Source organism: Ischnura elegans (genome assembly GCF_921293095.1).
Source record: "Ischnura elegans chromosome 13 unlocalized genomic scaffold, ioIscEleg1.1 SUPER_13_unloc_4, whole genome shotgun sequence".
Lineage (NCBI taxonomy): Eukaryota > Metazoa > Arthropoda > Insecta > Odonata > Coenagrionidae > Ischnura > Ischnura elegans.
The window spans coordinates 3490202-3517840 of record NW_025791660.1 but is presented as its reverse complement, the minus strand read 5'-3'; the positions used below and the strand labels follow the sequence as shown (position 1 = coordinate 3517840).

At 38.9% G+C, this 27639-nt stretch overlaps 2 protein-coding genes across 2 annotated transcripts; both read left to right on the top strand.

Annotated features, from left to right (window-relative positions):
- The first annotated feature begins 790 nt into the window (after positions 1–790).
- On the top strand, positions 791–20428 carry LOC124173044 (zinc finger protein 569-like). Its single transcript, XM_046552561.1, has 7 exons — positions 791–926; positions 8722–8889; positions 9617–9736; positions 10383–10514; positions 13285–13410; positions 15076–15139; positions 18489–20428. The coding sequence occupies exons 1-7, from the start codon at positions 819–821 to the stop codon at positions 20207–20209; spliced, it is 2439 nt and encodes an 812-aa protein (XP_046408517.1). The 5' UTR covers positions 791–818; the 3' UTR covers positions 20210–20428.
- A 3450-nt stretch (positions 20429–23878) lies between these two features.
- LOC124173054 lies at positions 23879–25219 on the top strand. The gene is made up of 2 exons (XM_046552578.1): positions 23879–24888; positions 25181–25219. The coding sequence occupies exon 1, from the start codon at positions 24063–24065 to the stop codon at positions 24666–24668; it is 606 nt and encodes a 201-aa protein (XP_046408534.1). The 5' UTR covers positions 23879–24062; the 3' UTR covers positions 24669–24888; positions 25181–25219.
- Positions 25220–27639: the final 2420 nt, after the last annotated feature.

Genomic DNA, 27639 nt, shown 5'->3' with positions numbered 1-27639 from the left:
TTTTAACCAAATATTTTTGCACTAAGATCAATCGAAAATTTGATGAATTTTAAATGAAATGGTCCTTTATTTTTTTTAAATAGAAATAAATTAATCTTCACACACCGATGTTTGGCCTGCTCCATAGGTGTGCTGTTGGCGGATAAAGTTGCAACTAGAAAACTTGGGTTCTATACTGAGATTGATTCCATAGTCCCGTAATAACAAGTGAACGTTAAGGATTAATCTTATCGTGGATGTTTGTCCGAAGAATTTACAGTCGTGTCATAAATTGTTGAAATTTATCTCAATCCATGTTATTGAGTCGTGATATATCTTTCCATCGATTCATCATGTTTTGGATTTTGTGTTCCTTTCTTTGCGAATTCTAATGTATTTAATTTAACTCATCATCTTAGTGAATGTAGTTTCCTTGTTCGATTTTGTGATCTTTGTCATTGCTGACAATGAGTAGATGATTTCTTTGACGATAAACCGGATTTAAAGAGTGAGTGAGATTTTGAATCGAAAACATGAGTCGCACCATCGGGATTTTCACGGAATCTTCAGATAGAAATCCAGAAATAGACCTTTGCAGACTTTGTAGGGAGAAGCATGATTGTTATTACAGCATATTCACTTCGAATGTAGCATGCAAAATAACTGTGAAGGATGCCCTACATGATTTAGTTGGTTTACAAGTAAGTGGCACATTAAATTTTATCGATTTTCTTTACAATGGTGCTTACTCCATTCTATGTTTTAATTCCAAACTCTATTGGTGTGTAACTTGTTTATTAACATCTCAGGTTGCTGTGGGAGATGGCCTGCCGACTACCATGTGTCCACAGTGTTTGAAGAAACTTACGGAATTCAGTGTTTTCAAAAAGATTTGTTTAGAATCAAACGCTATTCTGAGAAAAAGCTTCCCGAGTAGTTGCTTCAGGGTGAGTACTTATCGTAATTTCTTATTTGAAGACTGGTGTAGTATAAGTGTTGCAGAGTTAAATGTGAAACCCTTTGGTTTATGTCGACAGCAGTAGGAATCAATATAGATGCATTTTGCGAAACGGTTTACGGAAAAGTGTAACATGTCCAATATCTCGTAAATGGTTTTTCCCTATCCGTCAATCCTTGGCAAGGTCCTATTAATGTTGCAGTTGGGGTTACAGTTGCGACCATTGTAGATATTTTGTATTCTGGTAAAATTAAGTGTGTGCTAAACTACTAGGAAAGTATGGCATTCAAATTCAATATTTATCAACTCAAAAAGGCAATCTACCCACTGCGCTATACCACGCTACATTTTTAAGTATTTGATTAGGTAATCGGAGCATGTTAAAGTGAACAAATAAAATCCCTGACGATTTGCTGCTAAAGATTGAAGTGTCAGAGACCCAGAAATTAGTTTGTCAATGCGTTGTCAAATAAAGTCACATGTGCACGCGAACGTATTATCTTTCTTTAGCTCGGAGCCTCTTCCTTACCTTTAACTATGACCTCATGAGGCTATGGTTATGTATAACTAAGAATAGCTTTGCGAAGTTTCGGAAATTGATTGTTTATTTTTAAAGTCATCTTGTATGAATAGATGGTGGTTACAATGAAGGCAAGACTGGCAAAGTATTAGAAATTAATTTAAGTGCGGAAAAATTAACACAGAAAACATTTTCATCAAAAGTGTAAAATTAGAAAGCAAATTAGGAACTTGGATGTGGTATATCTTTTCTGTATTTGTTAAGTTTATTTTTATTTAGTTAACTATTTTCCAATATTGGAATATAATTTTTATATTTGCATCAACTTTGATTATTTAAATCACAGCATATTTGACTAGAACCATTTCTGTTAATGCCTTAATTAAAATTATTTGCATTTGTACTTATAAAAACAGGTTTTTACACAATCAATGAGATAAACTATTTTCTTTCTAAAAATACATTGTAAAATTGAAAGTTTTCTACAAATTTTGTGGTTAGCAAGTTTAAATATGACCTTAGCATAAATAAGTTCAAAGGTTACCTGTGTTAGGAAATATATTTTTTAGGTACTGAGATGTTTATCCTTCATAACAGTCTTCAAAATATTTGAAAAGGATATGGCATGCAGAAGCTTAGTCAGGAGTTAAGCCAGGCCAGATTCTCCTACTCCATCATGGCCGACTTTTCTATTTCGATGAGTTGTCCCGGTGCACTGATGACGAGGGACAGCTCGTACATCGAAACTTCGGCTGATTGTAAAATAGCGTTGGAGAACCTGACCCAGTGGAATTCCCATGTAACCTTTAATGATTTTATGTGCAGGGTAAATCTGTGATAATTCTTTTTATGATATGCATGCCTGGCAAGGTTATTGCATTCTTATTTTTTTAAGGCTATCGACCTAAATAAAGACTATTAATTCATCCTCAGAGTAGCTTAATTCGTACAATCTATTTTGAGGTCTTTTCTCTTGAAACCTTTTTTTGTATTTGTTTTGATAACGTTTTGTGTATTAATTGTGTGATATTTGGAATGGGATGCTGTTTTAATTTGTGGATCAATTTTGCTCAATGAGTATGGAGTGTGTTGACAGAAATAGTTTCTTAGTTCATAAGGAGTAATTAATGTTTTTGGCTGATTTTTTTGGAGTACCTTTGAGTTTATGCAGGTAACTGTGATGATAAACTTTTTCACCTAACTGTAGAGTTAAAGATTTACTTCGTGATGTTTATTTATTTTGTATTTTAATGGATGATGTGATTAATAATTTATAATTGTGGTTAATTAATAAGGCTCTGCCCACCCTATGATGGAAATGTAGCTATTAGAATATCTTATGGGAGAGGTGTGAAAGGAAGATTGTTGTCCATTGCTATCTTGAGTTTTTCCCCATCATTGTGGCAGAGCTTGAACACGGGAATGGTTTAAGTGTTCATCTTTTGAGGTTATGCATGAATGAAGCCATTTTTCTATGTATTCATATGAGTGCAACTGCTGATCTGCCAGACCATGTATTATTGAATGCAACAAATAATAATGAGATGATTCAATGTCTGGGGAATTTGGTGGGTGCATTCAGCCTTTGCACTGTTTCCAGCTAGGTTTTAATGTACTATCGTTTTCAAAAGTATGTAGACACCCACGAGCCCCACTTAACTGATGTGGTAGGGTCGGTAAAAACTTGGAAGGTTGGCACATGAGGTAGCCTGTATCTCTCACCAGTACGCCAGCAATAGCCGACGAGGACGGACGCGGGGGCGACCGGGCTAGCGAGACAGGAGTCAAACTACTGGCTCAATTGCCCTAGCGGATAGAATGCACTGAGGAAACTATCGTCCACGCACAGGTTCGGTTGTAGGATTGTTTTCTTGCGGGCACCATGGCGAGGATTTCCTCTCTTCAGATTCATATTTGGACTCACCGTGAACACGGAATGCGTATGTGGCTCCGTAGTGAGTAGGATTACTTTACGTGCATTTGTTGCACTGAAACTATGGGGGTGGGATTCTAATCTGAGCAAATTATAACATTTTTTTTCATTTTGTGAATGATCAATTGATAACATAAACATAATAGATTTAGTTGACTCGAGAAAAAAATTAACACCGAATTTTTTTAGCGACTAATTTTTTAAAAATTAACGACCCAATCTGCGTTAACGCTTTCATTTCTGAGAAGATTTATTCAAACAATGGAAATAAGCAGGGGAAGTGGCTAAGGTTTTATTTTATCCTTGCGACTGTCAAATATCCATTGATAAAAATCTCTATTCATATAATCGACAATACTCAATTAGTAGCCAGATACACTAGTTGTGAGAATCAAAATAATAGCCCTAGATCATGGTGTTTGCAGCTCAATCGATAACACTGATCAACCAAGAAATAATTTTTTCTGTCCTATCTATGTTTTTGGCTGATCCCCTGGTATTTTTTGGGCTGATTCCGAATCTGGGCCAGATGTTTTATATCATGTCAAGGTTTTTTTTTACGACAACTGATTCGGTCTTTCAAGTCCGTTTAAGTAAATAAATTGTGAATTTAAATAATGTGAAAAATAGGCACTTACTCGGAATTTTCTCCCATATTTAGCTTCTGACGAATCCCTTTTCAGTGTCCACCAGTAATCAGATAACATGTTGCTGGACTTTTCTTGGTGTCGTTTGTGCATCAGTAAAATATTGTGGTGGAAATACTTATCTTGTTGATCACTAACGGTGCCATGGTTTGTAGGAAAAAAGTCCAGGTGTGTGCCAATGAAGTGATTTGTTTTGAATACGTAGAGCAGCCCATTTTTTGTGCAGTTTTATTACATAAACCACCTGATCGCGATATTATTTAGCCATTCTATTTCCTAGTAAACCTTCAACTGCATTTTTTAATGCCTTCTAAGAGCTGTTTTTGTTGAACTCTCGCTGTCAAAATTCCTAATCCTTCAGTGCTTCTTTAAAAAACCTGTGGCCAATAAAAAAATCCTTTTTTTGTTTTTCATTGATTTGATTTGTTTCAAATAAGTAAAACCTTCACAATTTTTGCAGATATCTTTTATACAGTTTTTAAAAAGCCCTAATTTAATACTTAGACGTGGAAAAATGACATTTTTTGGATCGTAAATAAGTTGAAAAAGAACATTTTTGAAGCCAGGAACGAGTGCTTACGTTACAGCCAATCTTTTTTCAAGTAATGATTTTTTCTGTCTCTGCCTTCCCAATCGCAGAAGAAGCAATAATATTTCGTGTAGTCAAGCTGTAAGCCTAGTAAAAATGCAGCTCCTTTCATTTTTCCACAAATTTTGCGTAGTGAAAAATTTATTTCATGTAATTTTGTTCACTTTAAATCACTGTTTTTATAAGGTTATTTCATGTCAGTTCCATGAGCTAATGCTTTCGAGGGGAGTTCAATTCCATTATGTTAAAAAAACAGCCTTTTTAACTGACGTTAAAAGAATCAATGAACAAATCCTAATCATCTGTATTGTATTCAAAACTAAGAGTATCAATTTCAGCAAGTTTCAGAGAGAACATCATTGCAGAAGTTAAGATTGTTTTCATGAGAAAAAATTATTTAAATTCGTCATTGAGAGATCGATTCATAGAAATTTCTGTATTTGGATCCAGCATATTCCAACCCTTTAATTGTGATCTTAAGATTTCACTGTGCTTTTTATACAAATTTAATTTGTACAATAGATCACTTAAATCCTCTTGCGTCATAAAATGAGGTCTATCAGATATACTGGCCAGAGAATTGGGTCTTTCGAGTTTTCGAATCGATCATTCTCACATACTTTCTGAATATTCGCTATCATTAAAATTTTGTGTGGTTCCAGCACTGGTAAATTTTTCACGTGTGGGGCTGACCCTAGGTTGTTTGGATATTTACTGTGTGTTTTGACTTCGGTGCTATTCCCTTAATTTCTGTTTCACAAAAATAGTAGTCAGAAATATGATCCTTATCTTCGCGCCGAATCATGAGGACCGAAAAATTCATGTGACATTTTCCATCAGTCCAACCAGTGAGAAGCCTTACATATCTGCTACATATCACAGAAGACTCCAAATGGCTTGTAAATTTTTTTCAAATGGTGTTTTGTGATTGTCTACTTGTAGTGAACCAATGATAAAAAATCAGGATATTTAAAAATGTTGACCAACATTGCCTCGGTGATTTGAAATGGATTGACCCCACGATGAAAGCTGACACACTTCACAACGATTACAATGTAATAAGCTGACATTTCCTGTGAGCAACAAGATTCTCAAACCGTCTGCAGATGAATACACGTCTTTACGTGACGACAGTCACATACTTTTTTGGAAGCTGATATTGCATTGCATCGAAAAAAACGATAGGTTATTGCAAGTTTAATTAGATGTTTTGTTGGGATAGGAAGGCATGTCATCGTAGGACAATATGCTATGACAGGAAATTTTGATTTTTACCTGTTATTGCTATTATAATATATAAATGAAAGAAATTACTACTTTTGTAAAAGTAAAAACATACATTCAGCTGTCCTAATGAAACTAGACGTGATGGAAATAATCTAAGCCCTGATTCCGAATCAGCACAAAAATACGTCTCGGATCATCCAACGGCTTGGAGACGTCGTGACGTCTCCAAGACAAAATCGTTGTTCAACAGTGTGGGAAGTTGTGTAATTAAAAGTACCAACCCTTTGCTTCCAATGGGAGTGCGAACTACAAATATCTCCAAGGATTATGTGGAAGTAAATTGGTACATGAAATCTTTCACCCTAAATAATCAGACGAAGGATCGGTCTGGGGTGATTGTGTGACCTCGGCTAGTGCCCATGATTCGGGGGTTCTCCAACGGAAAATTTTGGGAAATCGCATGCCCAGAAATAGATTTTGGCGCTATTTTGGCTCTTAAAATTTAGATTAAAGTTAATAAAAGGTAGCGATTTCATAAATAAAAATACTAAGAAAAATGAGAATTAAATAAATTAAAAACTTAGCTAGGTATGATGGTTCTATTATCTATTTAGTATATTTCTACCTTTAAACCGAACTGAAATCTAGAAACCCTCCGAGATAACTTTCAAATAACCCTTTCAAAAAGCATAAGGTTCTCTTTTATCTTCTAAAATCTTCATTTAAGTAATTCTTTGTGCAAACTTTGTAAGCTGATTATGCTCTAAGTAAAGCAAATAATCAGAGCGTAGAATTCAATAACTGTTATAAATAATTTAAAGTAATCTGAGTTTTTTATTACACCTTTCATATACACTTCGAGATAGACGCGGGCGTTGTGGGGGCCCTATAACCTCGGATGCCTCGGAGATAGCCGACCAAACAACCTGACCAGACCACACCGATCGGACAACAATAAATAATTATATATTTATGACCGACTGGATATCATCCATTTCCTCAACGGATATTTGACAGTCGCAAGGATAAAATAAAACCTTAGCCACTTCCCCTGCTTATTTCCATTGTTTGAATAAATCTTCTCAGAAATGAAAGCGTTAACGCAGATTGGGTCATTAATTTTAAAAAATTAGTCACTAAAAAAATTAGGTGTTAATTTTTTTCTCGAGTCAACTAAATCTATTATGTTTATGTTATCAATTGATCATTCACAAAATGAAAAAAAATGTTACAATTTGCTTAGATTAGAATCCCACCCCCATAGTTTCAGTGCAACAAATGCGCGTTAAGTAATCCTACTCACTACGGAGCCACATACGCATTCCGTGTTCACGGTGAGTCCAAATATGAATCTGAAGAGAGGAAATCCTCGCCATGGTGCCCGCAAGAAAACAATCCTACAACCGAACCTGTGCGTGGACGAGAGTTTCCTCAGTGCATTCTATCCGCTAGGGCAATTGAGCCAGTAGTTTGACTCCTGTCTCGCTAGCCCGGTCGCCTCCGCGTCCGTCCTCGTCGGCTATTGCTGGCGTACTGGTGAGAGATACAGGCTACCTCATGTGCCAACCTTCCAAGTTTTTACCGACCCTACCACATCAGTTAAGTGGGGCTCGTGGGTGTCTACATACTTTTGAAAACGATAGTACATTGTTCTTGGCTTGTAATGTGAGGTTGAGCATTTCATGCTGTGGAATTACTGTTGAATCGTTGGAAACACAATTTCCTTGCTCGACACTAAATTCCCAATGCACACAATCACTTGGAAATGGCTTTGTGAGCAACTCCAAATACAAAGCAGTCTCTTCTTGAGTATGGCATTGGTCTTCATTGAAAAATGCCTCCAATTGATTTTCTGTGGAGGTTTTTGGCCTTTCTTCACATAGACAGTTTTCATCATTGAAAAGATTGTCTTTGAAGCAATGATACCAATTGTGTAACAGTGTTTCTGTTATAGCAGCATCTCAGTTAACTTTATGGTGCTCTTCTCTCAACACTAAGTATCTAATGCCATGACGTATTCATCATGGTTGTTGAGCAGTTTGTTTACCTAATGTCTAAGCTTGAGTCATGATTATTCTGGTAGTTCAAAATTGACCAACAATCAGTGCTATAGCCATCTATTGACAGGCAGTAGGAACTTTGTTTCGAGCATAATACATAATTGCTGTGTGATTGGTTTCGCATGTTTTAAGGACAATAACAACAGGGTAATTTAAAAAACCATTTCCTGAAATAGTTTTGAACAGAGGATGATTTTGAGGTCTGTTTTCTTTCTGCATAAATATTAAACCCTGTATTCTCTTCCAGAGTTTATTTGAGTATTAACAAGAAGAAAGAACATAATAAATGTATTGAAAACATGCTCCACATGTTTTTTCCATGATACTACTGTTTAGAAAAGAATAAATAGTGAATTTGCCCTGTTAACAGCTACTACTACAAAAGTGACAATTGCAGAAGCAAATGGAGTGCAAAAATAAGGAACTTGATTCATTCATTTTGTTAACAGCAAAAAATTCATCTTCAGTCTCTCATTTGATCTCTCATGATTTGAAAAAATGGAAAAATGGTACATCTAAATAATTCCATTCTCCATCATGTATTTTGCTGTGAAAGGGCAGCTTCCATGGTCCCCAAGATATTTTGAAAAGACACTGTGTGAACTTGGAATATCAGGGATCTTCTTGTCAATTTTTTTTCAGTTTGCGCTGAAGTTTTTCAGTATTTGATTAACAGGCATGCAGAGACCAGGCTATTTTTTATATAATAGCAGAGGCAATATGTGTAACATTCTTCTTTGCAATGCTTAGAGTATTCCATATATGTGCTTTTAAAGAGATAAAGGTTTATCCGTTACTTTTTCTGCAGAGTTTTGGAGGAGGGGGGGCAGATGATGAGGAGTCAGAGCCTTGTGTGGAGTCTAAGGACTGCATTCAAGATGCCATTGAAAACACTTTAGAGTTCACATGCTCAGCCCAAATGACTGAAGTATACATTCCTGTGCCAGACTGCTTATTGCCCAGGGACGATAAGTTGGTAAGTTATATTCTCATTCACAGTGAAAACTGAGTCTAATTACCTTCAGTTTTACAAATTTCTTGGTTGTATGAGGAATGGGGGTGTGTCTGTTATAAATTTAAGTATTTTTGTGGGAAGTCACTGGCATAATGCGACGTTCAGATGTTGTATTTCTAGTGGTGACACATGAGGCAGGAAGTGGAATCACACAAATGTTTTTTCATGCAAGTCAATAGCAGTTGTACAGCATTGATAATCTGTTGATAGAAATGTCTCTTATCCCAGGGAGTATAATTTTGGATACCCTTGTCAAATCTCTGTTCAAGCCATTAGTGGTGGCTATTACAAAGCTGTGTCTCATGATTGCCCTCTATTCGTTCAAGCCATCATCCTCCATTATTTCAACAGAGAAACCAGTATTAACTATTGTGGATCCTTTTTGTAAGCCTAGGTGAAGAAATGATGAAGACAATTCAATGTACGGTGGAACCTCGATGTATCGTTCCCACTGTGGTGCCCTTACTGTAAGTGGCCAATACTCTCATTCTAACCATTTGATGTTGGTGGCGTAGTTCTCCCCACCCTAGTTGAGCATTTATATGCTGGAGTTTGATCTGTGAGTCGCAAGAATCTCATGTGTATTTTGGCCAGCTGGAGTGGTCTCAATTAAAAGAGGAGTTTTAATTATCGAATGAGGTAATTGTTGTTTTGCTTTTATTGAGTGACGCTCATTATTCTCTTCTAGTTTTGTGTGAAAGATGAGAGTGAAGACCCTCTCAGTGAAGGGAACTCTCCTGTTATCGACACCTCACAGCCAGCTGGAATTTCAAGTGATGCCTCAGACGCATTGGCCACTGATAACCTGGTGAGTATACTCTTGCCTTGTGTTCTTCTCTTTTTCTATGGCACAATGCCATTCCTTAATGGATTATTTATTTACACCTCTCAGCAGAAACATACTGCATTTTGCCTCGCATCCCTTATTGGCCGTCCCTTAGAGGGCTGAAACCGTGCGGCATGACCTGATATCAGGTCATGCCTCACTCAAGTTGTTTCTTTGATTTATATTTTCTCTGACTCAATTTTCTGCTGCTGTTGTTCATAGTCTTGAAATCTTTCCACTATTGATGTAATATTAACAATTTGCTTATTCGCAGATTTTTATCAATATTTTTAGAAAGCAGTGCTCTTAGCTTAGCTTCTTTTTTAGAAATTAATTGTAATGATGCGGGAAGTCAATAATTTTAAGAGCTATTTATTCTTAAAATGTTCCCGTTCCTTCTTCCTACTAAGGATTTCATTAGATAATATGGGAAGGAATAAGGACTTTATTCGTGGAATCACAATGGTTCATTAAGTCAATCTGTTTTCTACAAAGAGACCAGAATCATTCATCAGGAATAATTTACTGTCTACAGAGACCATGTAATTCAAGCTTTGTTAATGATCACTTTTTATTTGTATACAAATTGATTAAAATGGGTATCCATCGTTGTCCCTCTTTCCAATAGAGTGATCCAGTAACGTACAAGTGCTCTTCTTTTAAAGAAGATCAGATTAGTGATGATGAGGAAGGACATGTACTCAATGATTGCTCTGATGGTGTCTCAAGCAAACTGGTACATCAAGACTCTTCTGATCAGGTAATACTGTTAGTGAACTTTATTTTGTACTGTATCACCATCATAATTTAACAAAACTAAAATTGGTTTCATTCAGCCCACAATTATGGTCTAACATCTGCTTATCTTTTCATGCATATGGTCTTCTTTTACACGACACAATGTCATTCCTTTATGCATCATTTATTTACACCTCTCAGCAGAAACATACTGCATTTTGCCTCGCCTGTTCAATCATGAACAACTACGGAAGAGCTTTCATGTTTGAATAATTAAAGTTAAATGTAATGAACAGATTTGGTGTATTTTACCAAATTGACCGCTCAACTTTGCTCACTGAGCAAGTAATCTCTCTGTCATCTCGGCACTAAGCAGTCATTTGTTATGTGATCATACAAACACAGTTTCACTTCCGTTTACCATGGAGTGGAAGGGGGATGTTAGGAATTGAGAGTTAAACTGAGTAATATTGACTTGGGTACAGTGAAACAGATTGACCGTGACATCATGATGTAGCTGCTAGCTAGATTCAACTAAATAACTCGCATTCCTTATGAGACATTGATGTTCACAGGGATCAAATTGTTTCAGATTTGGATTTTGTGATGAAAGTGAAGAGGAATTTACTGTGGGGATGATGGATATTTTAGACCTTCTTTACCATTTTTGAATTGAGTGTTGGGCGTAGGCAATGCTAGTCGACTGCCAAAAGATATCAATTGTTTGTGATGTTAACACTTTCAATGCTGACCATGTAAAACTCAAAATCACCCTGTGCAGCTTCCGTTTTTTTTCCTTCCCGTCAACTGCACAATGGGATAGACACACGATGCAGGTTGCACAAAGTCTGCTTTTTCCCCACGCCACCATTTTCTTTCAATTGTTTTGTGCGTGATGTGTCCAAAGAAGTATGAGGAAAATGAATTTTTCATGTTCTACTGGTACTGCAATTGGTACTTTGCCACTGCCATTGGAAATTTTTGGTTTGGATGGTCATACACTCATGCCTCGTATAGTGCGATTTCGATGTTGCGCAAATTCGTTCGTCGGGGAAACATGGTAATGCAGTGTAGCCTAATCATAAAACGTAATCGCTCTCATGACAACACATGAACTTGCGCTCAGTACACACAAAAGTGCTATCATTTTACGCATTTTATTGCTTTCCTCAAATCTTCTTTGTTTACATATTAATCGAAATCCATTGCTGTGCAATGGCCAAAAGCATTACTTGACATTGGGTCTAGATAGTCGGCCTACCGAAGTAATTTATCTCGTCTCCTTAACAGAATGACAATAGTTAATTTGGATCATTAATTATGTGTGGAGATAGTGGAAATGAGTTTTTTTAAGCAATATGGTATGAGACGTAATTTTTGCCATCATAGGTTTTCAGGCGATTGACTTCCAGGTAGAGGGTCTATGCTAAAGCCTTTGAGGTCATCAGTATTCACACGGGAGAAATGGAGTGGTGGCATACGAACACATAAAGGGTCTGCTTTAGAGTCTCACACACAATGGCTTCTGTCCCTTCCTGCAGTCGTATGCCCTCTTTGTCACAGGAATACAGTGCTGCAGTAGGTGATTTTGATAGAGCCGTACAGAGGGAAAACCAAGAGAACAATGGTAAAAAATAGGAATGCAGGTAGAAAAATCAAGAATTTATCAAGAAAAACCATTAACCTAGAAGAGAAATTAAAACAGGTCAATAGCTTTGAAAATGGAGATCATCAAAGCAATATTGCGGGGAAGTTTAAACTCATTATTATCTCTTTACTGTTCTGTAGCTGTAAATTTTGAAGCCACCATTTATAAATATGTTCCATACTTAGAATCTGATGCATTGTTTCCTTACCTCTGTATTTGAATTCTCAGCTGTGAGTAGATCATGCTTTTTTGTAGAATGATCCCTGTGCCTTTACTATTCCAAGGTCTATTTCTTTCTTGCTTCATCCATCACTGGTTGCTAGACTTTCTGTGGCTTATCAATGAACTGGTTACTCTGCTTTGTGTAGCTTAGCATATAAGTTTGTTTGTAAGGTTATGAAACATGAAAATTGCATAGTATTGAAGCCATGGTAAGTAGTGTATTTATAATTTAAAGTGGTGAAGTTATCATTTGTTTTTTATATTTTATCATAGATATTTTCCTTTTCCACCTGAAACAACTTCACGTGTTTGAAAGCACTGTCTTATACCTTTTGAGAAAATAAGTTGTAAATGGTTCAGTTATTTCCTGGAATTTAATGATGTTCTACTAAAATTGCATTCCCAATTTATGTAGTCCCTGGATGTAAAAATTCCTCAAGGAAACACCACTTAAGAGTAGGGATAGGAATTTTTCGGTGGTTTGAGAGGGAGAAAAGCTGTACTTTGAAATTGGAAATTTGGTTCTTTCAAATAGACATGGTGTTTTCTTGAAAACTGCAAGTTAAAATATATACTTACATTGGTTTTTATTTCAAAACCTAGAAAAGGGTCAGTACCATAGTTTAACCAAATATATCTCGGTTATGTGACACTTCCCTTGTAGCTGTGTTATGACTGCAGACAATTACCTCAGTGGTGGAACCGGGAAAGTTGACAAATGGTAAAAGTGGTAATTTTAACAAAATAATTATAAATATTATGAATTCCTAACATTGATTACCTTGAGGCAGCTTGCAGGGTAGTATGAAGAATATATCCATTTGAAACTAACTTTAATTTTATTGGTGTGAGGAATTCTCAAAAGTTTTTTATCTTTCTGTATCTCAAGCATTAATGATGATGAATGGGGTTTATGTTGCAGCCCAATGCCTTAACTGCCTCCCAAGGTGAAAAGGTGGAAGCTCAGGGCACAGGAGCCATGGTGGCAGACCGGGACTGGACGCTGGTCGGGGCAAAGGAGGAACCATCTCCTGAGGAGAATGCCCAGGTATGTATGGAATTTAATTAATTGTTGAAGGAGATAGTGGGTAAAAAATGTTAATCATGGAAAATGCCAGAATATTTTGATTTTTACACAGCTTTAAAGGTAACCCATTTGATTCAAAGTTACCAATTACTCAAATAAGTACCGTTTCAAAAGCGCACAAATTTCAACGGAGTACAAAAGAAAATGTGAAGCACCTATTGCAGAAATTTTTTCACCAATGTGAATTATCAACCAAAGCTCACCGTTAGCATCTACTTAAATGGATAATTTCGTTTGAGGTTAACACCCCTATTAAAATTATTGAAAAAGGTGGCGATGTATGATCACAATGGAGACAACAAAATACATAGCCATGATGAAGCCCAGGTCCCCTGTGTGGTAGCCTGAAACACTACCACTACCCCACCTGACCTGTCTGCTGAGTAGTGCGATATCATGGAACTATAGGCAGCTTGTGAACCGCATGAAAATTAATTAATTCCAGCCTAACTAAGGCCCACACAACAGAACCACTGCAATTTCAGAGATGTGTTTACCATTCCGAAGGCCATAAAAAATACGGCATTGAAAAAGTCGTTGCAAGGTTGGTGGTCTCCCCTTGTTAGTTCGGCTTACGTACGAGTATTTACAGGCAGTCTTACCTACTTGATTCAAAGTTACTTATAACTGAAAAGAGTACATATTCTTATCTCAAAATAAGTCATTTTTTCCTCTTTATTTTGTGTTTAATTGTTGTAGATTTCTTGCCTCATATCTTTTTTTTATTTATTTTTTATTTATAAATCTTGGTACCGATAATGCAAGTATCAATATGATATTTATTTTACAATAAAATATGCTGCAACCAATAAATCATGCCTCATGAAGACTTTTTTTACAACATGAAATCCTAGGACTGATAATTCATAGCTCATTAAGAAAATCAGGTCTCACATTTCAATCAAACTCTGTAGTGTTGTAGTTCATAGGGAGCTGTCCACAAATATCCTCCCATATTGGGTTATATAACCAATGGTTTTAATAGTGGAATGCAGTTCAACATTTATATGCCTAATATATTCCCCTAGAAATGGTCTCCTTTCAAATAGCAGTGGTAGTGTGGTGGTTATGGTGTTTGGCTACTATCTGGAGGTCCTAGGTTCCACATTAGCATGCAGCACTTTTTTAATAATTTGTTTCTACTTTTCACTTTATAAAGTTGTACAAAAGCCTGCTCTTCATCATTATTTCCATGATTTTCACTGAAGAATTTAGTTTTCTGTGTGGAAATCTTTTTCTGCAATATAGCAGCGTCAGATTTTATCCCATTTTTTCACACAGATGCCTAGTTTGCATTACGTTCATTCGATTCATTCGTTGCAAAAGAAACCTTAATTATCATATGGTATCACATGAACTAAATTACATCCATTGCAGAGTTATCAAATGAAGATAATATTACAATGCAGGCGGAACATAAATCAAAGACCGTTTACATGTTGAAAAAAATTGAATAATATTTAATTCCCTGAAGTGTTGAAAATATTTTTACTTTGTAAGGAAAAATTTGTGAGGAATTCCAAATTTTGCTGTAATGTGGTTTATAAAAAAGTTTAAATCAATCCTTTCAAAAAAAGACCTGAATCTCTTTTCGTGCATGATTAATATCTTGATGATTACTTCCAGCCTACTTTAAGTGAGGATGAGGACCCATTTGAGAGTTCAACTACTGCCCATGAGTCTGCATTTGGTGAGTACTCTTACGGGTTGCAAATAACTATACTTGGAGGGATTGATGTTAATGTGGAGGATGTATATGTTTATGCTTTTATTTAGCCAACTTTTACTGTGACTAGAGCAATTATTGAGAATTTGACAGTAGCCCATGAGTCTGCAATGGAAGCCATGGATGAGTGCTTTCAAGGGCTACAAGTAGCTGTATACAGATAAGGCTTAGGCTACTTTCAGATGGCACAGTGCCATGCTTTCATAAAACCTAATGTATGTAGGGATGCCTTCAAACGTGTCAAATCACACCGTGTTTTCCGCTGCGCCCATTACTATCCGGCCAGGCACTGCACCATCAACAGCATCAACTGGTCGTGAAATTCAGACCGCTTTCAGATGAGAAAACTCTGGATTTCCTTGTGCCATGTGGAGAATGAAGGAATGTGAAAAGTCGTCTCTTCTGAAATCATATTATTTTGACTGATTCTGAAGGATGAAGAACCTGAATTAGTCATCCATACATATTTCCTATTGTCTTTATTTTAAGTGGTAATTGGATAGGGGAGAAGTGTTATATTTACTTACTTTTTTTGTAATCATCTGTATCGTTTTTAATGGTCTTCCCTAACAAAATATTTTTGTTTCACTGAAACTGTTGGGTATGTAACTGACATTTAGAGTTTTTTAATTTTAAGAATTTTTATTTATGGCTAAGAATTTTATCTTAATTTTCTCTATTTGGCATTTTTGACAGTTAAAGAGTCATATTAAATGAATAAAAATAATGCTGCCTTGCTTCAACCAAGCTTTGAGACTAGTTTATTGAAAGAAAAAAATTTACTCATAGTAGCCACGCACCTTTTTTCCAGAAATGCCGGTGAAAAAGGGGGATGTGCAAATCCTCAGAATTATAAACCCAAAAAGCCAGAATGGAGCATTTTGTTTGAGAATTGAGTATGAGAAGTAAATTTCAGGGTTCATTCAAACATGGAACTTGGTCAAATGAGGACAAAAATTGGCTTTGCTTTTGGACCATTTTGAATTCGTGGGAAAATTAGCAAAAATCTTTTAAATGAGTGCATTCCTGTTCACCCTTTTGTCCTTGGGATTAGCAATGGTGCTTTGTTAGGTTTTAGTGACAACTAGGCATGAAGCTTCCTTGGAGGAGAAAATATGGTTGACATAATATTAAATTTAGAGGTATGCTCCAGAAATGAAATCAGTATGGCTAAGAAACAGCCGATTTCTTGATATCAGTCTAATAATTCTACATTCAATATGCATGATAACCTGAAAGGCGTGTGGTAGGGGGTGTTAGGACTTCCGCTGTTCTTACATAAAAAGGAGATGCTCTATGGGAATTAGGACTAGCGTTTATTAAAATCTTTTACGGCTCGGGGGAAAAACGAGTTCCCATATCTACCCGTTCCGCAAAACAACTCGTTTAATTTATCGCTTCTATCGGACCTGGAAATATAGTGGGGCTCTAGTATTTTGTCCTCCGTGTCGCTTTTAAAGAAATCCAATCTCAAGTGTTCAAGAAATCTTAGCCTAGCGTGCAGCCTTCGAGTCTCCAGTGGATCCCAGTCCAATTAACATAACATCTGGGTAATGCTTTCTGTACAAAGGTAGCTGTTTTTGACGAACCACAAAGCCTTCCTGGATTGTTTTAAGTTCGCCGATGAAGTCTTTCTTTGTTTGATCCCATACGCTCGTTGCATTATCGAGGTGCGGTCGGACGAGTGCAAAATAGCACCTATCTTTTACTTTCTCATCGGAAAACCTTCCTTTAATACGCTTGACAAATCCTCATTTCTTCAGGGCTATGCCGCAAGTATTTCTTATGTGTGTTCCCCACAATAGGGTCACGGTTATCATAACTCCCACGTACCTCACTTCGTATGTTGCCTCTATGTTAATACCATCCACTGCATAAACATGGTTATGGATGCACGAATTCAGCAAGAAATGTACCGTCATGCATTTGTTCAGATTAAGTTCGAGTCCCCTCTCTTGGCTCCAGAAATGAACGTTGTTTCAGTCCAATGATAGAATTTCATAGTCTGAGTGATCTCTAATTTCGCGATAGATGACAGGGTCGTCAGCAAATAAACGTATTTTACTGCTAATGTGGGAGCATAGTTCATCAATGTATATAATGAACAGCAGGGAAGAAAAATCTATTGTTCCCTTAGCCAAAATAATTGCTGAAAGAAAAAGGCCTGCGTTAGTGCAAAAAAAGAAATAAGTGGTGAATTTGGAGAGAAATTTTCCCTTGCAAAAGCAAAGCAGGGGATTTATCTCTCTTAAGTTCACAGAAGAATTGTACGATAATGTCATACTGACCCAAAATAATAAATTAGTCCTTATTCTTTCTAAAATGCATCATGATTATGCCATTGATACTGAAAGGGATAGCCAAAATAAATCTGATATGGTTACATCCTACAACAACGAAAATTGACGTCGATCTAGTGGACCAATTCTGTGCAAAAACTACACTGCAGGACGTAATACAAGATGGCAGCCCTCGGTCATTTTTTTTTACTAATTATTGAAAATTTCTGTTTCCATTGTCCTTGGCATTTTTAAGGTTCATTAAATATCTTCTCAAGTTATTAGGAGTGGTTTTCTGCAGAAGATAGCTTGGGAAATGATTAAACTGCATATAATGAAAAAGAGTGGAAATGCTACTATCCCAACACATATAAGAGCTCAGACTTGCGTGCCATACTTGGAATATCTGCCCCCGGTGCCGCTCCAAACCATTGCTTATCTCATGACAGTGGGGTATATTTCACTCAAGGGAGTTTCTTTTGGCTGTTGGTTCATTGCTTCTATCTTTAAATTTTTAATTACCTCTATGAAACCTAATCCAGGAAAAAGACAAAATAATTTTTCTAGATACTCATCTGCAGTACCACAAAATTTATTGTGATTGCCATTGTTAGGAACCTTTTCAATTTAGAAAATACTCACCAATCATTAAATATTCGATTGAAAAGAAAATATTTTTTCCTTTTTAAAGGACCAATTCTAAAAGGGGTATAATTTTATTCTTTTCCTGCAATTGGAAGTCATATGTGTGATGCGTATGTGTGTGCTTGATTATTTGTATACGTAGCATTTTAACCCATGATTTCGTGTTTTTTGTTCTACTACACCCCTGTTGCCCTCGTCATTTTTATGCTGTGCTCTTTTCCCCTCTATTCATTTATATCGAGTCTCTAGGTTCAAGTCCAAGTTGGGCAGCTATTGTTCCACCTGACTTGTGCATTTTTCCATCCATTAAATGGATTTTAAGTAGAAGATGTTGTATTCTTAAATTTTTTGTTTGACTGTGTTAGTTGCTATTTGAAATTTTCTTCTAGGGGTCCCGGCTGCCGAAGAAATGCCCGAGCAAACAACATCAACTTCATATCTGCTTGCAGAAGGAAATCTTAGGACTCATTCAATTGATGAATGCATTAGTACCACACCTTTGGCGACACAAGTTATTTCCAAGGCTGGATCATCCCATGAAGAGATAGAGAAAAATCTGATAGATGAAGACTTGGAAAAAGGTGGTGCTTCTGACTCTGATAAGATATCAAGTTGCTCAATTCCTGATGACAGACATTGTAATACCAAAGACATTGAATCACTTAAAAGCAGCAGAGATGGAGCCGCAATGGCTGTTGTTGGGGAGAAAAGTGGTTGTGATGCACCAAATACCTCGCATAGCCTTAGGTTTATCAGAATAAGTAGAAATGACAGAGGTGGCTGTGAGACCATCATGGGAGGCAACAACGAGGTACTTAATTGCTTGATCGAAAATCCAGGGAGCAGTTACAGTTCAAACGAAGATTCATATAATTGTTTTAACTGCAGAGATGTGTTCAACAACAAAAAGGAGCTTATCAAACACATGAAAATTCATTGTGTTGCTCGTAATTTTGATGCTGCAGCAGAATCATCAATCGTAGGTGTGTCTCTGGAAGCACTTCCATCAAGCGGACACAGCAGTTCTTGCGAGCCTACCACCTCAAAGGGTTTAGAAGAGCTGGATAGGAAAATGCTAGAGCCCATGCAAAAAGAAAATGTGCTCAACAAGGAAACCAGTGGAGGAAAAGGGGACGAGACAAATATAAGACGATTGACGAGAAGTTTCACAGTAGGAGAGAAATCAACTACACAAATTTTATCTTCAAATTCATCTAGCATTAGAAATGTACGCAATCACGTGGGTCCGAGAAAGGAAGAGAGACTATATTCATGCAGCGAGTGCACTGAGTCCTTCACTCAGAAAAGGGACCTCACCGTACACAAACTTACTCACACAGGAGGGAATAGGTATTCTTGTAGCACTTGCAGCAAGTCTTTCACTCGTAGAGGTCATCTCAATATTCACTCGCGAATACACACGGGAGAGAAGCCTTTTATATGTGAGGTCTGCGGCAAGTCCTTCTATAGGAATGACGTTCTCTACGCTCACGCACGTACCCACACAGGAGAAAGGCCTTATTCATGCAACGTGTGTGAAAAGTCTTTCTCGGATAAGAGTAACTTAGTTAAACATGTAAATACGCACACGGGAGAGAAACCCCACTCATGCAGAATCTGCAATAAATCTTTCACTCGGAAGAGTTCTCTCAAGAGTCATACTCGAACACACACGGGACAGAAGCCTTTTTCTTGCAATGAGTGTAAAAAGTCATTCTCGGATAAGGGTAGCTTAGTTATACATATTCGTACTCACACGGGGGATAAACCGTATTCTTGTAGCATTTGCCGCAAGTGTTTCACTCAGAAGAGTATTCTCGACAGTCACATGCGAAAACACACGGGAGAGAAGCCTTTTTCATGCAGCGAGTGTGAAAAGTCTTTCTCGGGTAAGAGTACCTTAGTTAAACATGTACGTACGCATACGGGGGATAAACCGTATTCTTGTAGCATTTGCGGCAAGTGTTTCACTCAGAGATGTCATCTCAAGAGTCACTTGCGAACACACACGGGAGAGAAGCCTTTTTTCTGCCACCTGTGCAGTAAGGCCTTCGCTAGGAAAAGTCAGCTCACCTCACACATTCAAAGACACTCGGGAGAGAAGCCTTAATCTTGTAGTATTTGCCGCAAGTGTTTCACTCAGAAGGGTAATCTCAAGAGTCACTTGCGAACACAAACGGGAGAGAAGCCTTTTATCTGCAACATGTGCAGCAAGTCCATCACTAGGAAAAGTCACCTCACCTCACACATTCGAGCACACTCGGGAGAGAAACCTTAATCTTGTAGCATTTGCTGCAAGCATTTCACAAAGAGATGTTCTATCAACAGTCACATGCGTTTGCATATAGGGGGAGCGAGGCCTTAAATCATGACACGAGTGCGAAAAGTCTCTCTCGAAAAAGAACCATTTAGTGACACATTTTCGTATACACTCGAGAGAGAAGCCTTAGTCGTGCAAAATGTGCAAAAATTCCTTTTGTAGAAGGTATCTGGTGGGACACATGCAATCGCACGCAGAAGAGACCTTTTTCACGCAGAATCCACAAAAATAATTTTTCACTCAGAGTCGTTCACTTAAGAGTCACATGCAAAACAACGCGTAGGAGAAACCCTTCTCGTGCGGCGAATTAGAGTGTCCCTCTCGACAAAGAGCCTCTTAGTACATTTGTACAAAAAAAACGGGGTTTGCTTTATTTCTGCGACGTCTGCAGCAAGTCTGTTACGCCATGATGCGACCTAGTAACCCATTCGTACACACAGTAGATAAACCTTGTCAGTGTAACATTTGTTGGAAGTGTTTTGCAGTGAGTGGTTACCTTGACAGATATACATACATGCTCACACGTGTGAGCGCAGCCTTGTTTATGCATAGTCCGCATCACGTCCATCACTACAAACAGTGGCCCTGAACACCACATGTGTAAACGCAAAATTGTGGTGTATTATTATTACTTCGTATTTTGCACCTAGTCTTTCACTGTTTGTTCTCTTTTAACTACCACACGCGCTCCAAATTGAGACACTATTCATGTTGTGTATGTAGCGTGGTTTCACTCAGATAAGTCACGTTTACGCATGCAACATTTTCTTGCGGACAGGATAATTTAAATAAATGTTAGAAATGTTCCAATTAAACCTCATGCAAAGATGCACGGAGGAGTTAAATCGTTAATTTTTGCCTGCACAATGAGTAATGAATGATGATATTGTGTCAATGAGCCATCTACATGTTTCTATGAAATGCGTGCCCAGTAATGTGTTTCTGGATTTTCGTAATGAATATTGAAAGAGAGTAGTTGCAGAAAAGGGCACACCCAGGCTATCAGATTAGGATAAAGCAGCCTACACTACACATTTTTGTTTAAACACGTCCACAGTATTCACTCCAATGTTCTGGCTTTAAGTCCAGTTTTAATTGTCATCTTCTAATTGGCTCTGAATTTTCTTAGAATTAATAAAGTGTTCCTTGAATATTCATTGTTAAAATAATTATTTTTGTGTCCATATTTTGTAAAAAATGTTATATTAGTGCACTGTAAGAGGGCGGATGCTGGCTCGTCATGTTCGAAAGCAAATACCTAAGCATCCCACGCTCTCTCCGTTCTTTTCCCCAGCTTGCACATCCCTCTGGTTTCCGGTCGCTCCTTTCCCACCTATAGGTACTGCAACATCAGCGACCTACGAGTCTCACACGCCACGGTGGTGGCAACGAATCGGAGAGGTGAATGCCGGTCACGTGGGGACGCCTAAGGTGGACTTGGGAGAGTAAGCAGCTTGGCAGCGGGGAGTCAACCGCGAGATGTAGAGAGAGCAACATCAACTTGGGGATCAATAAAAGAATGGTCTTTATCTCACAAAATCTTTCAATTCTGTTCCCTGTACTTCCTCTGACGGACCAGTAGCGGTCGTAAATCTTACATTGGTGTCAGAAGTGGGATTAAAGAACACTCCGAGAGATTGAGACGAGTTTTCGAAAAATTGAGAGAATCAAAACTTTCATTAAAATTTGAAAAATGCCACTTTGCCTTAGAACAAGTAAATTATCTCGGCCATATTATTTCGAAAGAGGGTGTGCGGCCCGACCCGGGAAAGATTGACGCTGTAAAAAACTTTCCAACCCCAACGAATGTGAAAGAGTTGCAATCTTTTCTCGGTCTAGCTAACTATTACCGACGCTTTGTCGATCGATACGCCGAGCTGGCCAGGCCCCTTACAAGGCTTTTGAAGAAGGGAACAGCGTTTATCTGGGACCGGATTGTCAACACGCAATGGGGGTTTTAAAGAATGCACTGACTTGTAGCCCCGTACTTGTATACCCTGATTTTAACAAACCCTTTATCCTCTCCACGGACGCAAGTAATTTTGCCCTTGGGGCCGTCTTATCACAAGAGGTCGCAGGAGAGGAGCATCCAATAGCGTATGCATCTCGGCAACTAAATGTCGCGGAAATCAATTATTCCACGACGGAAAAAGAATTGCTGGCGATAATTTGGAGTGTTCAGCATTGGAGGCCTTATTTATTTGGGAAAAATTTTAAAATTGTAACAGATCACGCAGCATTGAAATGGCTTTTCAGTATGAAGGATCCCTCTAGCAGATTGATGCGATGGACGTTAAAGCTCGGCGAATATAACTATTCCGTTATTCACAAGCCAGGAAAACTCCACCTTAACGCCGACGGGTTAAGCCGAAAGATACGAGTGGTGGAGGCAATGGATGGCGAAGATTGGAAGAGGTACCAAGCCGAGGATACGGAATGCCAGGAGTGGAAGTCGTGCGAGAGTTTTGAGGAGAAAAATGGACTGTTGTTCCGATCGACAAGTGAGGGATTAAAGGTGGTGGTTCCTGTGAACCGACGGGAAACTGTGTTCCGCCAACATCACGACCACGCTCTGTCAGGACACCTAGGAGTAAAGCCGACTATTAGACGAATACGACAGATGTACTGGTGGCCCTCCCTTGATAAGGATGTGAGAGAGATGGTTGCTAGCTGTGTTCCTTGTAATCAACGCAGCCCTTACGGCAAGACGAGGGCACCCTTAAAGAAACTTCCAGTAAGTACCTCCCCATTTTCCTTCATCAGCATAGATATTGTTGGGCCCCTACCGCGCACCTCGAACGGCAACCGGTTTATACTTACAATTCTCGATCATTTTTCACGGTATTTAGAGATGGTGGCCATTCCATCACAGACAGCGGAAGTAGTGGCCGACGCTCTACTTAGGCGGTGGATTTTGAAATTCGGTGTTCCTGATTATATACTGTCCGATCAGGGCCCCAACTTTGAGTCGGCTTTATTCCAGAATTTGTGTAAATTTCTAGGGATATCTAAATTACGTACATCACCCTTTCACCCCAGCTGTAACGGAAGGTGTGAGAGAGTGCATCGAACCATCTCGCAAATGCTAAGCCACTATGTAAATGGAAGAGACAATAGCTGGGATCTGTGGTTAGCGTTTTCGGTGGCCGGATATAATTCATCCTATCATAGTAGCACGCGATTGACTCCGTTCAAGGTGATTTTCGGTCGCGAAATGAAGACGCCCTTCCATTGCTTAGAGACCGTAGAGACTGGTACGAGAGATTCATATGTGGACGAACTAAGTGATCAACTCAAGCAGATTTGGAAAGAATGTTTGGGGAACAGTAAGAGGGCCCTTGAATCGCAGGCAAGGCAATACAACAAGAGGAGCAGGGATGTGAACTACCAGCCGGGTCAATACGTTTACCTAAACGACCCCTGTATTAAGCACGGCAGAATCCGCAAGTTCCACAAACCGCTTTCGGGGCCTTATAAAATCCTTGAGGTGCTCAATGACTCTAATCTACGTTTGCAGCTACGTTTTAGGACTATCGTGGTGCATAAAGACCGCGTTAAAGCACATAGGGGTGTGAGAAATAAGGAACATGAATTCGCAGACGCAATCAGGGGCGAGAAAAGGCGTGGGCGTCCAAGATTACTGATGGCGAGTGGGAAAGGAGTTGAGGAAGCATCAACGTCTCCGGAAATCGTTTCCACCTTCCCTTCTTTCACTCCAAATGAGACAACGAGGAAGAAAGAAATAGTGACAGTTTTCCCCCCTGTCCCTTCTTCGAAAATTGATGCCGTTTCCGATTTGGAGAGCGAGGCATCTTGGTCGGCGGTTTCCGATCATTCGGAGGACGAGCGTGGAGGCGAATGGAAAGCCGACCGACCACGCCCACTCCGAGCAGAGCAGCCGTTACCTCAGCGTTCGCCGTACCCGTTGCGAAGTAGGCGGCGGGTTGCTGATAAAGACAAGGAAGACCCCGTGGAGATTGTTGACACGTCGGCGGCGACCTTGCCCGTTACGACCTTGCCTCCCACCATGTCCCCACCCCCTTTTGAAGATAGCGTGGACCACGCGAAGATAACGCAGGCAGCAGCGGAGACTCCTTTGACCACCATGCCCCCTGAAGTCCTCCCATCCCTCAGTGCAAATTCCCCCGAAGTGTGTCCCAGTGCATATGATGAGCAAAGCAGCGAGAGTAATTGTGAAAGTACGACGCTAGCCGTTTGCCCATATAATTTGAGGCCACGGCCATGTTAAAAAGTGAGTGATGAGGCCATTATGGTGTCGGCCGAGTGTTTGCCCTAGAGGCGATGAGTGTATGTAAGTCTACGTATGTAGCCTCTATATCAGTGCGACGGGACAAAGTGTTTCCCATTTGGATAATGGAGTACTAGTTGAGAAACATCTTTATAAATTGGTGATTGCATTATGTCCTTTCATGAAAAGAACAAGGATTTAGTATGTTACGAAATTTTGAGTAGGTAATGGTATCATCTTAGCCAAGTTGAATATAAGAAAAGTACAGTGTTTTTGTTGGTCCAAGGGTTGGAATGATTATGCATTGCGGGATTGTATGATGTTTTCTGACGTTTTATTGGGTGTTGGGTTATTGTGGTATTTCATTTTGAATGTCTTATTTTTTTAAAAAATTGTCCACTCTGTGTCCAATTTTGTTTTGCGGGAGGGCTATGTAAGAGGGCGGATGCTGGCTCGTCATGTTCGAAAGCAAATACCTAAGCATCCCACGCTCTCTCCGTTCTTTTCCCCAGCTTGCACATCCCTCTGGTTTCCGGTCGCTCCTTTCCCACCTATAGGTACTGCAACATCAGCGACCTACGAGTCTCACACGCCACGGTGGTGGCAACGAATCGGAGAGGTGAATGCCGGTCACGTGGGGACGCCTAAGGTGGACTTGGGAGAGTAAGCAGCTTGGCAGCGGGGAGTCAACCGCGAGATGTAGAGAGAGCAACATCAACTTGGGGATCAATAAAAGAATGGTCTTTATCTCACAAAATCTTTCAATTCTGTTCCCTGTACTTCCTCTGACGGACCAGTAGCGGTCGTAAATCTTACAGCACAATAAAACACTTATGGCCGAGTTTGTTAATTTAATGAATTCAGCATGTCATTTGTGTTCATTGTCAAGAGATATGCAATTTTATTCCTATTTCTCTGTTTTCACTCGCGGCTGAGTGATTCGTCACGATTTGTCGGAATGCACTGTCAATAGGACAGCCACGATAATCGTGGGCCATTAACCTTAGAATGGTGAAGTTGCGAGAAAAGGCAGTAATGGAGGTGGAAGATGTACAAACATTGGCAGAGTGAATGGGGATGATATCGGAGGGTGGGAGAGTAAGCAGAGGATGGGGAGTGGATCCTAGATGGCGCTGAGCGCACTTGCAGGATTTGGTAATGAGATAATGATGCAAAGGACACGTCGTACGCAACCAATAGTAGTACTACGGAGTTTGTGAGCAAGAGATTTATTTGTGCACAAACTTTGGCCGCAATCCGTTCAGCCGTCTGGAAACACATGGCGGACAGATAAACATGTATTAAAGATTACAAATAAAAAATATTAAGAGCATCCTGACATTATCTTATCGCCGAGGAATGTCATAAGTTCCTCCTACAAAGCTAGGTTCACATTTTTATATTTAGAATTAATGATACTTTGCATGCATATGTGATTCAAAAATTTATCTGTGAAAAATAAAGAAAAAGTCTAGTCGACTGTCACATTTCAATACCTTGAATAGAATGGAGGAATGCATTTTAGGTTAACTAGAGGATTCCCCTTTCTCCACTCATAAAGATAATATGATGTTACATTTGAGGGTAATCTTGCATCATTGCCGCCTCCAGAGGTGCCATTGGGTGTTTATATTTATTTATTGCCAAGGTAAAAATCTTTTTTTATGGATAGTTGCAAACAATATGCTTGCGTTCAATGGTTAAATAAATTTTAAAATTAAACTTACTATGCTAAAATTAAAATTTTTGGTTAAAAATAAGAGCAGCCATTGTTAGATTAGCAACGAGAATTGACCCCCGTGCATGGCGCCCGATATATCGAACGGCTGTCAATGTTGATAATATAGATAAAAAACGTTAAGAGAAACTTGAGGAAATATGAAAGAATAACATCAACCCTAAGGACAAAAGATGTAAGTTATCAATATATTAAGAAAAAAAACTTCAATAAAAATAATTGAATTACCCTGTGCGGGTGACTGAGATTCTTCGAATGCCACATAAATGCTTCTCAAGTGGATACATCCAAGTCGTCAACTAAAATATTAGAAGAGCGGTATAGACAGATATCCATGTCAACTTAATTTAGTATTACAATGTAGAGCATGTCAATTGGAGCCCATAATAAAATTATAGACGCACGTCCTATGAGTCGGACGCTATGCACTAATGGGTTATCTCTTAGGGAGCGGGAACTTTTTTAAACGGTCTGCATAGTGAGTGCTGGGAAAACGATTTTCAAGGTTTGACCACATTTTCTTACAATTGGTAGCCTTTCCTTGAGATTTCGTCGCCGACCTTTCGGCGGCGGCTTGAACTCGGCCAAACCTAGTAGCAGAGAGCTCAAAGGCATCTTTCGAGGACTTAGCACCCTCACCACGGGTAGCGCTACCCGGATTATCCCCTCTCCGAGAGAGAAAGAGCTCCCTGCTTTCCGCGGCGCATTCACGATGAAAACCATTCCAACGAGTCCTTGCATTTCATAGGAATTAATTTATCTTGCTGTTGTACATTAGCCGGGGAAACTTATGTGAACGCATTCGTATCTATTTTTTATACGTTTGGTGGTGGGTCTTCAGTCTGAGTAATTACCAAGGACGTATTACATTCGTGGTCTGTCGTGAGGGGGTAGGGTGAGCAATCCCGGATTATGAGGGTGCACTACCTGCTAGACACACGCCTTGGTCGATGGAAAAATATCTTCCCCGCTCATGTCCTGCACACAGTGGCAGAAAAGTTTTTACGCTCCCCCAGTTAAAGGTTTGCAGCCACCGACTGCGTCCGCCGGGGATGCAGATGTTGTGTTGACATTTAGTCATAAAATTTAGCGGCGACATCAGCAAGTTCATATGTCAAATAAGCAGTCATGGAGAAAAGGCGGCAGTGATTCGAGCAGATATGAGCCTATTCCTGGGCAAGATAGGCCAACTAAATAATGCACAAAGCCTTTGGAAATGCCGCGATTTGGCGA